A 17,190-nucleotide genomic window follows, 5' to 3' on the forward strand; every position below is an offset into this window, starting at 1 on the left:
TCGCACACTGCAGTGGATGGGAAAGCCAGCATGACAGCAGGCGTGATAGTTAAAAAAATGTACAATGTGGTGTTTAAAAAAATTCTGGCCTGATCATTAAAAGAAAGTTAACAGAAAATTTAACTCATCATCAACAAAAAAGATAACAAAATTAAAGACGATGACATATAGCAGCTCTAATATTTGAACTATGTGATGTGACACAGGCAAACATAGGCTTAATAGAATTTAGAGTGGTCAATCAACCACTCAAGGCATTGATTTTTAAACCTTGTGAACCTCATAAATACTGACACACTCGTGACTCCATTTTTCCTTCTTTCCACACATGGGATTACTCATGCAGAATCACATCCTGGAGACTCACATTATGTAATACTCTACAAGAGTCCCATGCAACTTCAGCAGTGGGACACACTCCCTCTGGTGGTGTTTTGCAGCGTTGCATCTTTATTTCCTCAATGGAACTGTTCACAAACCCGCAAAAGAGCTACTCTATGAACATTTAAATGTATTTTGTATTTTTTTTTACATTATGATTGACCACCTCACCATACATCACACATAAACTGATCACCTCATTAATGCTGTTGGCACCTAACCATTTCAGAAATATCTGCAGGCTCTTGGTAAATTTATTTTGCTGGCCTTATTACCCGGAGTCAGATGAGCATACCAAGACCACGTTTATCCCACCGTGTTCAGTACAGACATAAACAAGCACATATCCCAGAATGTTGCAGTGTTCATTTAAAACCAGAGAAACCCTGTCCAAGAAAACAAAAACATTGCCAGATTTTATGTGCACTGTTTTAATCACTCAGCAAATACACAGGGAGAGAGGTTTGTGCCAACAGCTGCCTCACATTTATGATCATTCACTGTAAAGCTTATGCAGACTGCAGAATAAAATCTACTGCAGTGTGGACTAAAATTACATGAGCAAAAACTGAATAAAGCCCTAAAAAATGATCAAAGCAAACATTACTGTCTATACCTTACAAGCACTTACTGACTTAATGGCGAACTATTTGGTATGAAAGAGAATGACTTGTTGACAAGTGAACATTAGATCAGTAGTGCACCCAAATTTGACCCCAGAGTCATGACAGAAGAGCTTTGTGTGGAGAAGCTACAGAGTCAAACACAATAAGAGAATTGATGGTGGTGTGACACTGGGAAGCAGCAAGAAAAGCACACTCATAACCCCGCAGTGTTTTTACACATAAATCCACACTGACATACTGCTTTCTTCAGAATAAAAGCATACTTTATCTGAATGATCAGTTATGTCAAACGACAATCAAAAGAATAACATCACTAGACTTTTCAACCAGCAAAAGGTCTGAATGCAGGTCCTTCATCCCCACTGCCATCAGACTGTATAACACTACTGTGTAGTTGTTATTATGTGCAATATTTATTATCTTGTACTTGCACTTTCGTGACTTTTTGCACTCCTCAGTTTTTTGTTCCTAAGAGCCCTGTAACAGTAAATTTCTCCTTTGTGAGATCAATAAAGTCTATCTTATCTTAACTGTGTTCCCATATTCTAGTGCAAGACACAGATGAGCTGTTCAGGGTATTTAGGGGGAATGCCATTTATTCTTACCCCACAAACATTACGATTGTTCAGGCCAATATCAAACCAAAGTGAAACAGGTCTCTTATAGATACGGTTATTACAAACACAGGTTGATAGATATTTTGCCCTATAAATGTCAATTGTTCTGCGATATTAGGGAACTTCTTAAAAGTGTTTTGTATTTTTTGGCTCTAAAACATCTAATTTTCATTTTCCAAAACTTGCTATGTATTTCCAGCAATCCCAAAATGCTACCTGTACGCAGAGTAAGTGCTGCCATTGAGCGTTTGACCTTGAGAGCCACTGTATGATAAACAGCTAGATTAAGTTACCTGTTAATGACCTGTGATATACAAGTCTTTGTATCTTTGTTCCCCATATTGTGGCTGTCTAGTCTGGCCCCTGAAATCTATTCCATTCCATTATTGCTTTCTCACTCACTGGTTCCTAAAAATGCTCAACAGTTATATTTACTGCAATATTTGATTATGTCTATGCTTGTCTTTATGAAAACTCTAAGTTGTCCTATAGACTGTACTTACAAAATCCAAATATGTTTTTTTTTTATCTGAAGAGTGCAGTAAGTGCCATAACTTAATTTTAAAAAGACTGCATCAGAGAAACGGCAGAGCGGCTCTGTCCTCCCCTTTTGGTGGCTGCCTGTTGCAAGCCAGCATTTGTATTTGTATCATCTTGGGGTGGCTTTTTCTTCTTCCTCTTCAATTCTGGCTTGCTGCCTTGTGTGCACCATTATTAAACTGCCAGGATTCTTTAATATGATCTGGCTTACTCAGTTCAAAACAGCAAAGCTCCAGATAAACTGCATATGTCCTCCTCCAGTGTTCATGTTTTTGGGGAAACCATAAATCATATTTGCTTTAACAGGAACAGTCTCTTCTGTTCTACTACATGAGGTTAACATTTGGACAATGACCAAGCTGAGTGTATGCTTTCCAGCATTTCCCTGTTGTTACAGAAATCACAAAGGGGGTCACAGACAGAGTTGACAATTGGAAATGTGACACCACAATACTATTTTAGCATGCAGTTATGGAAAGTTAATATTTGCCATTTAGAGAAGTCTTTATCAGGATAAACAGATATGCTATGTGCTGTGGAACATGCTCATTAAAATGTACATCTTTTAAAGTTATAGCTTTAGAAGAATGAAAATCCATCTTGTGTTTCTATGGACCATAATTCTCTTTTCGAACAATATCTGAACAAGAAAAATCCCCGAAGAGGGTATTCTAAATTTTAAATACCGTAACTTCGAAAGATACCTACTTGGTTTGATTATGTTTGGGACTTCAGGAAATTTTGCCCTTTAAACACTTGTACTAGAAGTATATTATAAAGCTTCTTAATGTTGTGTTGTATGTATGTACATTATGAATGTCGACGTGTTAAAAGTTAGAACTTGATGCATTTATTTAAATGCATACACATACTGTAATGTTAGGTGTGATAGCTCATTTTGTTAGTATCAGGCAGCCTTACACTTTGGCAACTGGAGGGGATGAGGAATTTGAGGAGTTTCCCTCGTGTAATGAAAAAAGAGATTACTTGTGCAGACAATAATTCACTTCCTCAACATGTGCAAGAAGAATTAGAGAGGTGCTTCTCTGTACAACAATTTTTCTCCATAAATAATATAAATGTCTCATAGAATTACTGGCATCCACTCAGACGAAGTGCAGTGACAGCAGCCTCCTCATGATCAACTAAATGCACACAGACTGAAGAACGAGTTAATCCCTCAAACAAGCTACTGCAATATCACCTCACAGTCATCGCACTGGGATAGACTCACTTTGAACAGCTCTGCAGACATTTTGCACTCCAAAGTCTAAGCCCTGTGAAGAAAACATCTAAACTAAATTTTGCTTTCTAGATGGGCAAACCCCAGTGGGTACAGTACATGTTTTTCTTCTTTCACAATGAATATCTCACAAGATTTCAAAGTTTCAGTGCACTTCATTGGCAACTATGCAGCTTTAAAAACAAAACTGAGCCTTCTGTAGTCCTGTTTGATAAAAATAAAGAATGACAAATTGGAGTGTTTTGTCATAAGATATTACAGGGGTCATTCTGATTACAGATCACTGTCATCAATAAAACCTTTACAAACATACTAACGGAAATTCATCACTATTATATTTCCTCTAGATGTGAATCAATTAACACAAAACTGATAAGTTCTGACTTTATCAAGAGAACGGGAATGACACATTTGGCTATTATTACTGTATCTATTAGCTCTGGTATTTCTAGTAACAATCTTCAGTATTTTCAGAGCCTGTAGGATTTGTTTCCACGTGAAACACATCTATCTACCACCTCTGCTTGTGTTTTGGTCAAACGCAACAACCAAACCACTTTTTTTTTTAAATGCTGGTTTAATGCTGCAAGCGAAGTCCATTGTGCAAGCCATTTAAGCTATGTTACTTTGTGTTCAAACAAATCAACAAAAAATTCAACTGACAACTTTATGTGAAGCTTTTCTCTAATTTGGAAACAAAACCTGCGTGTATGCATTGTGACAAAGAGGAGCAAACACAGAACCCAGTAAAAACTGAGGAGGCCATCTCTTTCTAGCAGTCTTTTTATGGTGAGGGGGAAAAAGCAGCAAGAACAACAAAGTGAAACAATATGAGGTGGATCAGTGCAGGACAGAAACAGGTGGTGCTGACCAAACCTTTCATGCCTCCACAAAGGTCAGTGACACATAGGAGCTACATTGTTCTCGTAGCATAAGGAAGCAAAAAGAGCCAAAGAGTGGATGGATTAAGAGTCATTAGAAGTCAGAGGCACTGCTCTGACTCAGCAGTGCTGATGGGCAGGAATTAAGAGGAACAGTTTTTATTATGCTTACCTCTGCGGCCATGATCTTCCTCCTGTGAAAACACAGAAACACTCAAGTGACTTTAGCGTTCACGGTCACAGAATTCAGGTATCAGGATTTTTGTTGACTAAGTGTAATCTTATGTGATAGAAACCAAACAATATCAAGGTCTACTCATGACAGCTTCTAACAGGTCAGTGTTGTATAACCGCTGAAATTTACCGGGAAGCAGTGCAGAGTCGACTCTGGTGGGTACACGATGAAGTGCCGGAGGGTGAAGCCAAACCCTTGGGCTGTGCGACATAAACGTACAGTTTTAGGCCTCGGCCACGAGAATGGCTCATCCTCTGTTGGATATTGAGCTGCAGGAGAATCAGCCAAGCTCCTCCACTCTGGAGAGTCACTCTAAACAAAGACAAGGAATGAAAAAGAACTTCAAATTTAGTAATACTGAAACTCACAAGGGGATCTTTTAGACTTGTGCTATAAATGTAGTTCTGTATTCCTGAAAACAAAAATCAGAGTGCTGAAATCAAGAGAAAAAGGCAATAGAAGTACACCAAATGTAAAAGCCAAAATCCCCCCCAAAAAATCCATAATCCAAAATTTCAGCCTCAACAAATTACCTTTTTTTAATGGAATTGCTGTACAATAACACTAGGTGCCCTTTGTTAACAATGAACATGGTGTAAAGGAGAATGGGTTTTTGGGAAACATTAGGGGCTGTCCAGTGTTGTAAGTCCTTCCACAGCTGGAATAGAGCATGTCGGACACCCGCTCCTGTGTTTACTTACTATTTATAGCTGCACACCTTTGTGGTATCATGTGTGCAGCAACACCCCCTTTACTGATGTCTCAATATCATATTCCCTGTTCCGGTAGGACTTTCAGGTACACCCCCACAGTGGGCTGCTCGGCTTATTTTTTGGAAAAAATGTAATATCTTGGCTAAAAGTCATCCCCTGGTAGTGATTGAGGGCTCATTTCAACCGCAATATACTTGGGAATACATCTAAAAAGATATCTTTAAATTTTATTAAAAAGTTAAGGCTGCAGGGAGATTTTTCTAGACATAAGTGTAGGGTTCCACCGATGGAATTTGGTGATTAAACGTAAATTTGAAAGGCGAGACATGATATTGCCTTCAAATGTTTTATTAACTAATTCTATGCAGAGTAAATGACTACTTTACAAAAAACACAACAGTGAAACATGAAGTTAGTTATCCTCCATAGGCCTATCATAACACAGGACATAAAGGCTTTTCTCTGAACTTAACCATGTAACCTAATGAATTATTCACAAAGATATTACTTAAACTACATAATGTCACGTTCATTGGGTGTTTATCTCTGTTGGGAAATTTCCTACAGCTAATATTTACTATGAACAGAATACCATCTTTTACTATGATCCATGCAGTACAAGTAAAGATAGGTGCATTTTGGTTCTCTAAACCAAAACTAGTTCTGCAAGCTATTTCACTGCTCTATGTAGTTTTGTTTTAATGAGAAATACAAAAATGTGAATCCTTAAAAGGAAAAATTGTGACAAAAAACTGGAAAAATCTACCAAATTTCAAGAATTTTTAATGAAATCTGCCCTAAATTGATGCCTTAAATGACCATTTTCAAAATTTGAAGGCAGTTGTTACACTTAGAGACATCTAGAAGTCTTTTTATACTGCAAAGTGTGTGTATATTAGAAGTACTACTTACAATTTCGATACATACGTGTTAACATCAATCGCCCAAGGTCCACACAGGGGAACTTAGACCTTCTTCAGTAAAATTTGATCTGTGAGAGTTGCCATAAGCCAGATTTTCTGACACTTGTATTTTTCAACACCTGACATCCTATTCTTTCAGAAAATATATACTTTCCCATATCTGGCTTGGCAAGTGAAAATATTCTGGGTGGTACATGAAAATAGTCTCAGAAAAAAGAGTGAAAATTTACTATATTTTTTCAAACTTTGCAGAAATCTACTAAATTTAAGCAATTAAGAAAATTTGGAGCAGGTAAACCTGAATATTGTTAAAATCTCAGGTAAAAATTATTAATTTCTCAAAAAGAAATAGAATGAAAAGCTCAAATATCAATTTTTTTACAGACATTTGAAATTGCCGCCTTTTTTTCAAGATTCGAGATTCAAACTGGCCTAACTTTTTAAAGAATAGACCGTTTGACTTGATTTTTTTTTGTTGTTGTTGTTGAACTGGATTTTTATTCTACTATAAGAAAAACAAAAATTAAAGCAATTTGGAGGGGGTCAAATTTTCTATATTTCCAGGTCCCAGCCCACTGTGACCCCTGTTCAATTACTTCTGCAATTCCACGCTGAAAAACCATTTTATCTCCTCCTGTCTCAACCCCCCTCCACCTTAAAGCATAGACTTTCCCCCACACTGTGAGGAATCTGATGAGCTTGCATTCATGTTATCTCTGCCTGGGCAAATATGTCGAGTAAAACGTCAAAAAAAAAAAATCTCAATTGCATGCGTGTTAACACAACCTATGACAAAGAATTTGCAAGAGGTTTGCCTACTTGTGAACATAAAACACCACATCGGACATGCAAGTTTTAAGCAAAAGAGAACTTAAATCAGAACAGCTATTTCACTTAATCCAGCTGTGGAAAGAAATAGTAAATGAGCCAAACAACATTTGAAAAAACAAGCACGATTGTATGAACAGTTTGTTCACACAAGCTTGAAACAACCAGCATCCCATCTAACTTGTCACAAAATGAACCTTCAGTTTCACACACCATTGCTCATTAGAAATACTGTGCGTGCCTGGAGGTGTGTACCAAGTTAAAGCATGTTTCACTATGCTCTTTGCAGCCTCCTCAACAACCTTGTGTATCTGCTCGTTAAACATACCTCTGAAAAGCACAAACCACTTAAATCAAAGCTTATTTAAAGTGGGGACATAAGCTGTTGAGTACATAAAAAGAGTTCAGCTGTGGATACTGCACATGTGCAAGTGTAAGTGCCCATTGCACTACTGGCAGGCTGGGAAACAGAGCTGCAGGTGCAGCTAACACCCAAGCATTTTGATGAAACTAGCAAAACAGGTTTTACGGTGTAGAACCAAACTTTGGCTGATTTGTAATACAAGCACTTCCATGCTGAAGTCTGTGTCTGTAGGAGTCCTGCGTGCCTTCTCAACACTAGAAAACATTTAAATCTGTTCCCAGAGAAGTGCTTCTGGTGATATAACTATAGATCAACTGGATGTTTGAAATGCCTGCCTTGCTGCCCTCATGTCTCCAGGGCAATCCAGTCCCTGGACTGGATCTGATTTAGCAGCCAATGCACAGGGCAATTTCCAACCCTCTGATCTTTAGATGTGGACAACAGAAGGGGGTGCGGGCCTCTGACTGACGCATGCCATGCGGTGTTATCATTGCCGCTTACACAGTTAACACTGTTGTGACATTCCAGGTCAATAAATTCCAGACGTGGTCTCCTGTTTTCCCTTATTTAATAAGAAAACATCTATTATTAGAAACCAAACAGATTCCAGTGTAAACCCCATAGACCTGATTAACCTATAAGTAGAAACGTATGACTGATGAAATAAGGGGATAAGAAAAGCACATGAAAGGAACACCCACATCAAAACACACACCTATCCTTTCCGGCCCACAAATGAATGCCTCTCACCCATTTATGAATCACCACAATGCCAGACTGATATTTGCACTGGGTGAGGCAGTTTGAAAAAGGTTTTCAGTAGGCATTTGTTCCTCTGCTAGATATCTCTTGGAAATGAAAAGCGACCAGGCCTGTGTCTTGGGACATGAGCACAGATTTCTATCATCAGATTCCACTTCCCAATCAACAAATTTGTGGTAACAAACAGTGAGCTGACCGTTCTGCCTGATAACAAAAGAATGACAAACAGTGGCTTGTACTTCTATGCCACAGAGGACTATTCTTGTCTTAAAATAATTAAAAACGCATCAATAAGCAACACTGTCACACTGGCTGACATGGTTTTTTCAGCTCAGTGAAAAACATACTGGCGTTTATTGGGTCAATCCAATGGTGCTCTTCCAGTATTTACAACCTGCTGCTGTAAAAACTCACTGGAACACTAAATGTGTATAAATCCACACCTGAAAACAGCCCAACAAATCCACTATCTACCCGTGTCTGAGTGACATTTGCTATAAACTACAATACGTAATAGTCTGAGTCATTCCTAAAGTGTTGTCTCCTCAGTCTGAATGAATCGGATTGGCCCTGAAAGCCACAGACATGCTGGGAAGTTTTTAAAGACTAACAGACTGTTGGTTTTTCTCTGTTCCTGGCATCTATCATAAGTTGATGCCTGTCTTCTACACACTTCCCTAGGCGATAATGGAATTGGCACTATACCATCTAACCGCAAAAAAAAAATTGTAAGATATCTTGTAAAATACATGTTAACAAAGTAGCAATATTGAATGAGCTATGGTTGAAACCTAAAACCCATTCTCATCCATTTAAATTTAAAGCCATCTATGAAAGTCACGTTATCTTTATGTATTGACATAAAATAACTGCCTTCAAAAGCAAATATTCTTTAACAAATGGCACACTGTTTTTCCCCATTGTTTTAACTGACATGCCAGATCGCAAGTAGACGTGGTTGAAGAAATTGTAACATTACTACATCAGAGGTTCCCCCACAATGGAGATTAGAGGACACGAAAAACCCAATACCATCCCAAAATTTCAGGGGAATCAGTGTACACGCTCAGATGTTTACACCACCACAAATTTTGATATCTAGAGGCTACACGCAGACAAGGCAACTGGAATTTCCACCCTATGTCTATTTTTAACGACAATTATGAAACCACAATGCATGGCCTGTATGTCTGACAACCTCTTGCTGACATCACCAAATGACACATCACAAGCACCACATGACATCAGCTCTGTAAACACCAGACAAGCACACGACCTTGAAATGTGAAGAAACCTAGTTCTCTGTGGGCTGCCAAATTCTACACCACATCCCATCCAAACCAAGCACTTAGCTGTGAAAAGCCGAAGATAATGATACAGAGGGCCACTGGTGAGCCGTGGGCGTTGCAGCCTTGTACTGCAGGACAAGGTTTGGAGTATCATTACTCAGTCTACGCAGACCCGTGGTGTGTTTCGTGCATGCCACACTTCCAGTTGTAACACATGGACGGGACAGAACAGTTCTTTTGTGGCTTTTTATGCGGGATGTCTTTCCAAAAAAGTGGCACTTAAAATCTGACTTTTAAACCTACTTAATATTTCTGTAACAGCAGAGGACACTGCATGCACCACATGTAGAGCTGAGGAATAAACGATGTCAACACTAAACTGAAATTCATTCAGCTTTTGTATTTAATAAAGAACAGTTCCAGCACTGGCCCTGAAAGACTACCTTGTGAACTATTTTGAGGCCACTCTGCATCCACTGTAAACAACACTGAATTATTCAGAACAAAAAAGGCCCACTATTAAGAATTAGCAGTGTATAGAGCTGTATATATTCTAAATGAGTTAACAGCTTCTACTTGTGTTACCTGCTTGTATGCAAAGATTTTTTTTGACCAATTAAGACAATGTTTTTCACCAATACAGCTCATCTGCTGCCATTGTTTCTCTTCGACAAAATGAATTTAGCGAGTTGCTCAAAACAAAAACTGCTGTCAGCCTTATAAAATATCCAATTTTTTTGTCTAATTTGTCCCGACTCACTCAGCTTTCATGCTGCTATGCGAGCGATTTAAACACGACACAAAAAAAAAAAGAAATCACAAACTTTTCCATCCGAGATTTCATGCATGTTTGACTACACAGAACTAGCACAGTGAGTAAAAACTGAATCACACAGCCCATTTCTCATGTTTTCTCCTGAGACACTGCAGATGCGCGCATAATGCAACAGGAAGTAACAGACTTCTTTTATCCAATTGAAGAGCAATTTTCCCTTCCGACTGCCATCAGTTAGCCATATGATGCCTGTGCGGAGGGCTCTGTAAAAGGCAGTCAGCCTAAATGAGATAAATACTGAGGTTTAATGAAGCCAAGACTGTGGCGACAGGGGCAGTCTGTTCGTCAATAGCCCCCTACGATGCTAAATATGGACCACGCTTCATCATCGAAAACAGTAATCCATTTCACTCCATTCTCATTTCTGTTGTTCTGCCGCAGAATGAAAAGCAGGTTTTATCCACCATGAAACATCCACTCATCTTACAGAAGTTTCTGAATAATTGCATGATACAGTTTAATACAATAAGGTACATGGGGCAAACATAGAAAACGCTGCCACAGACGTCATCACACCAACAGCGGACTGATCAGCATCCAGTTTAAAATCTCTGTGCTCGGAATCCAAGCAGAGGAAGGGCTCTGCTGTTTGGATTCAGCTGTAATGTTTAAATACCAGGCTCTATTCAGCTGATATAGCAGACAGACACTTCAGTGTAGAGGAAGAAAACAAAAAATCTAACTTCCAGCAACTGCCAAGAACAAAATTCCCCAATTCAAGTAATAAATCATTTCTTGTTTACGTGTTTTTGCATCAAATGTTTGCCTACACAGCATCTAAACACTTTCAAACAAACCAGATATCATAATGATGATGAAAAGATCAAAGTAAGAGTGAAAGACTGAATGCCCAGTACAGAATTACACAACACTGAGCTAGTTAAACAAACTGTCCAAAAAAAAAACAAAAAAAAACACATTCCCCAAATAACATGTTCTGAGATACATCACGATAAAAATGTGATTCTAGTAGGGTCTGTTACATCATTTTTAATTAAGTTAGCGATGAAGAATCTCTAAATGAGCTTCACTATGTCCAAGATTGTAACCCATCCTCTTCCTATAATCCCTACTTCTCATTCACATGAGCAGCAGAGGCACGCGCTCTGATCAAAAGCAAAGGCATGTATCAACGTCTTTTAACTGATTTCCATCAGCTAACGGCGTCACATTTTCTTTAGACACTTTAAAAAGTAAGCATCAACCTATGAAATTTCTTAAGTCATTAAATCCACAGTGTCATCATTTCCAGAAAATCCCAAAGGCCGGAGACTCCAGGGGGTTTCCGGCTCAAAATTAGCACATGAATTGGTTTGTGTGGTAGTCTTATTAGAAGGGCCGCTGAAAGGAGGATTTCCACTGACTGCACTGTACTGAGGTTTTCCCTCATGCCACGCTCACATTTACCAAAATATGTTTGTTTACTGTAAAAAAAAAAAAGATTGCTCTATCATGTGTGATGTGATGAAAAGTTATGCAACTTATCTTTTTTTTTTTTTACTACACTGACGCCCGTCTATTGTGTGAAGTTATTTCAACGGAAATGTAGACATTTTGTGGATTAGAATTGCTTCGTGATATTAAGTTCATTCATTAATTTCATGTAGTAGCAGCTGAGAGGGTGTATCCAGACTGTTGTAATAACAAAGGTAAGCACATCATACGAGTTTGTTTTCATAACTGTGATGTTGAAGAAAAAAAAAACGGGATACAACACTGGATGCCTCGGCAAAGTCTGCGTTTAAGTGTATGTTCGTTTGCAAGATATACCGGTATTCTATGTTTCCTATCGACATGCTCGTTTAAAATTTTGTTCATGTGAATAAATTAAAAACAAACCTAATAAGTCTATTACATTCTTATTGATTTAGTATGTTGTTGAGGTATTATTTGCTCCCAGGAGCTGTGTCTAGTGATATAAAAATCTAATTCAGTACATCTAACCTGTTAAAAGTAACAACATAATGAGGTTTACAACCATCATTTACAGCCGATTCAAATCCAAACAGGGAGGCTTAAAGGGGAGCTGAATATTAGATTAAAAGCAAAGGAGGAAATCAAAGAAAACTACCGATTCTATAAATAAATGCCCTTCAATTTCAAAGAGCGCGGACTGCTACCTAGTTTACCATGAAGGTCTTCATTCAGGCAACAAGCTTTTAGAGGAGCAGATGGTGTCCTGTCTGGTATTACAGAGGTCACAGCTTAAAAATCTGAAAGACGGGACTTGAACAAAACGCTGGCGCACCATTGTCTCCTCCCACTTCCACAAGTGATGAGCTGGAATAAAATTTAAAATCTAATTAGACGCTGCTCTGCAACCAAGATCTCCTTTTTGATCAGTGCACCCACAATGATCAACCCTAGCGGTGGCAGGAGCAAATAGGAAGCAAAATGGAATTAATTTTAAAAAGAACTAAAGAGTAAATCATTGTTAGGGGGAAAAAAAAGAGCAAAACAAACCGACGGGAGCTGTTACGAGCACAAACAGCTGGGCCACAGTGTCAAACAAAGTACTCCCCCACCAAAACCAAACTGAAGGGGAGCAGGAACTGAAATCGCAGAGTAAGATTTCCCCCCAAAACATCACTTCTATGATCACTATTCGACAAAAGAACTAAGTCAGATGTTTGGCTTGGCTGTCCTTACCTCACAGAAGGAAGATCTTGCCCGTTGCCTCTCTTCATCTTCACAAGAAGGAACCCAACGTGATGCCATCATTTAGCTTTACTTAAAATCCTGCTTTCTGTTAACTTCCACATCGAAAAGGTAGCTCCAGCAGGGTTCCAGAAAATATGTTCCACTCAGATTTAAACCTCCATTCTTGCTGGATTTCCATCTATTGGAGAGAAATGGCATGGGATAAGTTAGTAGTGTGCTCTGTTTAGTTGATTTAAATGCAGACTCGTGACTTAACAGCACTGCGATAGCACCTCACACTATTAAAGTCTGTTAAAAAAAAAGCATGAACCAACACTAAGAGTAGATATGTGCTTAAATCGTGACAATTGCCAATATGTAACCGTTTTTAAAACCACACATATTTTCTGCTTGATGTTTCTGCTTTGTTTTAACACAGCTTCACACTTAGGTTCTATGAAGCAGACAGTATTTAACACCGCATTGTGAAATGTAAGCAGAAGTAGTCTAACAAAGTTGCGAACTGTATTTTAAAAAGTGGTCCGATGGCTTAAATACACACTTTATAGTGTATCGTCTTAAGTTCTGATGATATCTTGAGAACAGTATGTGACAAACCACATCACCACTGCATTATTTACCCAGCTACAGCTTCGCCTTGTTGTCATGAGGCTGAAGCGCAACAACGTGGAGTCAACACTGCATAATCAATGACCAGCAACAAGTGGACCACAGACGGAGGCAGGGCGAAATAAACGTCCGTCACATTTGAAACTAAGTTGCTAAAAACTACCAAAACTGCTCTTAAATAGTACAGGTCCATACAATCTGTTTATTTCTATAATAAACCGACTGTTTTGTGTTTTAGAGAAGGTGGATTTTCAATCACTTGTTTCAGGTCGATGGTCAACGGAGGCACGTACAGAGCGTGCCGAGCTGTTGTTCCCAAGCGTCCAACAAAAGAACCTTTGCCTTTTGTTACTTTTCACAAAACACCATCACAAAGAAGTATAAAAGTTAATACAAGGCGCCTTAGCCTTGTTTTATGTAATGTATTTTCTGAACGGCATCTGTAAACCTTGTAAAGTTGGCTAAAGCAACAACCAAACCAACTGCGGCAACAGGCTGCTAGCGGGCTAGCATCCGTGCTAACGGCTGGAGTTTAAACAAAGTTACCTGTGTAGTTGAAAAGCGTAGTTATGGGCGGCCAGCAGCGGCGGATATTGTCCATAAAAGCGGCTAGGAAAAGTAATAAAATAGCGAGGGAGCTCCAGTGTGGGCAAGCGCTGCCATAATGTAATAGCGTTTCAGTACAAACGACTTCCCAGTGATTAATCCAAGCCCACTCAGTGGAGGCGCATGGTGCAGTTCTGAGACTGGAATTCTTTTTTCGCTTCCAGCATACCCGATTCTCTGGGAGTCCACCTTCGGTCAACAGGACACTCTCAGCCAATCAGAGGTCGCTTTGTATTTGAGCGGGCCAATCAGAGGCGACTTTACAAAAGTCTCCGCTGCGCTTGTAAAAGGTGGTGTTTTTTGACCGATCCAATGGAGTTCAGCGAGGCGAGAGAGCACAGGACAGTTGTACCCAGGAGGAAGAACAAAACACGCGAAGACACAATAAAGGAGAAATCTACATTGTGGTTGTGAGTTTTTAAAAAGCTTGCCCGCTTTGCTTATACATGCACAACAAGAGAGAACTCGGAGTCACATGTCCTGGTTCAAAGTGAGGTCGGGCAGGGCTGGCATGCGGATGGTAGTGTTTGTGGAATGTGAGTTCACACAGATGCACATACCACACAGCAATCAATCTTTGCTCCCATCGTGCAACAAGTATCCCCAAAGCAGATATTTCAGATTAAATACTCAACACCGGCACTCTTTTATTAAACATATTCAGGAACAGATTGTGGCGGGGCACTAAAATAAGAGCTCAGATTCTCAGGGCCCTGACAAATGCCCCTTTTATGCCTCCACAACATAAGGGACCACCTGTTCTTGGGATTGGCAACTTTTGTTGCAGAGGTCGGTTAAGGGAGGAGACTTTCACAAAGCTGTGCTGTCCAGTTCTGAGGGTTTACTGTGGATATAGGTTTTGGAAAATAAACTGTGAATGGTGGAAAGTAACTGGGTGCATTTACTGCACTGTACAATTTGATGTACTTGATCTTTACTTGAGAGTTTTCCATTGGATGTCACTCCACCACATCTCAGAGGGAGATATTTTACTTTTTTATTCCACTATGCTTGACTGCTTTACTTTTGAGAAGAAGATTTTATTCAATAGATACGTATTTTTAACAGTGGATTCAAATGTTTTGGATTCTGATGTCTCACTAAAAGCAGAATGTAGTCGCAATCAAATTTCAGATGTCTATGAGTTGTTAGCGGCTCCCTCCAACAGTGAGATATTCTTCTAGACCTCTTCTTTGTTTTTTGTTTTTTTTTTAAATGTGAAAATGAATCCAATATCTCACAAAAAAATCAAATATTGTAGTTTTCTGCCACACCAAAAGTCCAGAAACTGAAAATGAATTTGAGTATCACAGTGTTTTTCCTTCAAATACATCTGCTGCTGCTGCTGTAAAAACTGGATATAAAATAGTTTAAAGTAGCTCCACCTACAGCAGCTGCAACAATAACGTGCCACTGACACACTGATGCTTCAGTAGTAATAATCCAATGATGTCATTTATAATAATATATTAGTCAGATAATCCCGTCTGTTACTTAATTGCATTTTGGAATTAATACTTATGTACTTTTACTTAAGTAGGATTTTTAATGCAGAATGTTTACTTGTAATGGCGTATATTTAAATATCTGTATTGTTCTTATGTGGGTCAAGAATTTAATTATTACTTCAGCCACTGATTTAAGTGTTAAATCACTGCAGAACATTTGCACAAACTACTATCATGAAAAAAGGTGTAGTTTAAGTATATTTTTGTCAATGACTGCACTTAGGTACAATTTTTAAATACATTTGTGCTTCACTATTCTGTATACTGTGCTACATTTTAGAGAAAAATATTATTTTTCAAGTTCAGATTTCACTAAACTTATGAAAAATGTACTGAATGTAATGTATTATTTAAAATATTGACACATAATTCAATGAGCTCCACCTAAAAATAATAGGATATTATGAATAATTATAATCTAACCTTCATAGAGGATTTTTTTTCCCTTTTCTTTATTCTTCTGTACTTTTACTCAAGCATGGATTCATATATGAAACTTGGAATTTTTTTACATTGTGGTATTGCTGCTTTTACTCAAGTAGAAGATCAGAATACTTCTTCCACAGGTACTTCTTCATCAAGACATTAGTGTTGAAGCTCAGTTCTGTTAAAAGGTCAGAGCCAATTCACTATAATCCCCTAAAGACCCTTAGAGCCAAGAGAAAAGCAGTTTTGTCATTATGGCAGTTGCCAGCTTAAAAACTGGGAGTCATGTGTCAGGTGTATACAAAGAGCACAGTAGCTCCACACAATGGCCTCCCTTTTGTTCCTTTCATGAGTTCATTTGCGGTTAACCTATTTTTTTACCCAAAGAACGGGGCCGTTATGTTTCAGGTTGCAGTTTTGGTCGTAACAGAAAGTTTAGAGTTTTGGTTACTGAGGAGCAGCGGTGCAAGAAGTATTCAGATACTTTGAGTAAAAGTTTGAACACCAGACTATTAAATCATCAGCAAAATGCACTTAAATTATCAGTGCTAAATGTACAGAAAAAAAAACGTTCCCTGCATTGTTTTATTATTATTCATGATGCTGGATTATTATTCTATCTGCACTAATTGCTTTTAATTGTATGGTGGAGTTCATTTTAACTACTGTATAAATTGTTCAACCTATGGCAGTGCATCATATTGCATAAGATCATCATGTTTGTATCACTACTGTCCTATGAGAACTACATATCACCAAAAAATGTCAAGCTTAGAAAGACTTTGCGGTGATGCAGTTTCTGCTAATCCATGCAAGCCTTTAGTTTTTTTTTAGCTTAACCTTAAGTAGGAGTGTTTTCTCAATGCATTTAACAAAACTTAATCTTTCAGCTTATCATAAATGTTGTTGTTCAAAAAATTGTTAGACGTTACAAAGGAATAGATAAAAAATTTCGTTTGTGTAACCTTTGCGATGAAAGAAAATTTGGAGATGAATTTCATTTACTGTTTGAATGTGTGAACCCTGATGTTGTGCGTTACAGGACACAATACCTACCTAATTTCTATGTAAGGCATCCTTCTGTTTAAATTTATATATCTAATGCAGAACGAAAATACAAATATTATCTGTAGGCTCGGTGCT

The 17,190-nt window shown here is 38.4% G+C and overlaps 1 protein-coding gene across 1 annotated transcript in view; it reads right to left on the bottom strand.

Annotated features, from left to right (window-relative positions):
- Positions 1-14,254, bottom strand: part of arhgap21b (Rho GTPase activating protein 21b) — a 36,390-nt gene extending 22,136 nt beyond the window's left edge. The window contains 4 exon segments of the mRNA XM_051953941.1: positions 4,461-4,482; positions 4,653-4,835; positions 12,887-13,076; positions 14,054-14,254. Coding sequence (XP_051809901.1) covers positions 4,461-4,482; positions 4,653-4,835; positions 12,887-12,958 — 277 coding nt within the window. The 5' untranslated portion in view covers positions 12,959-13,076; positions 14,054-14,254.
- Positions 14,255-17,190: the final 2,936 nt, after the last annotated feature.

This window comes from Acanthochromis polyacanthus, chromosome 9 (genome assembly GCF_021347895.1).
Source record: "Acanthochromis polyacanthus isolate Apoly-LR-REF ecotype Palm Island chromosome 9, KAUST_Apoly_ChrSc, whole genome shotgun sequence".
NCBI lineage: Eukaryota > Metazoa > Chordata > Actinopteri > Pomacentridae > Acanthochromis > Acanthochromis polyacanthus.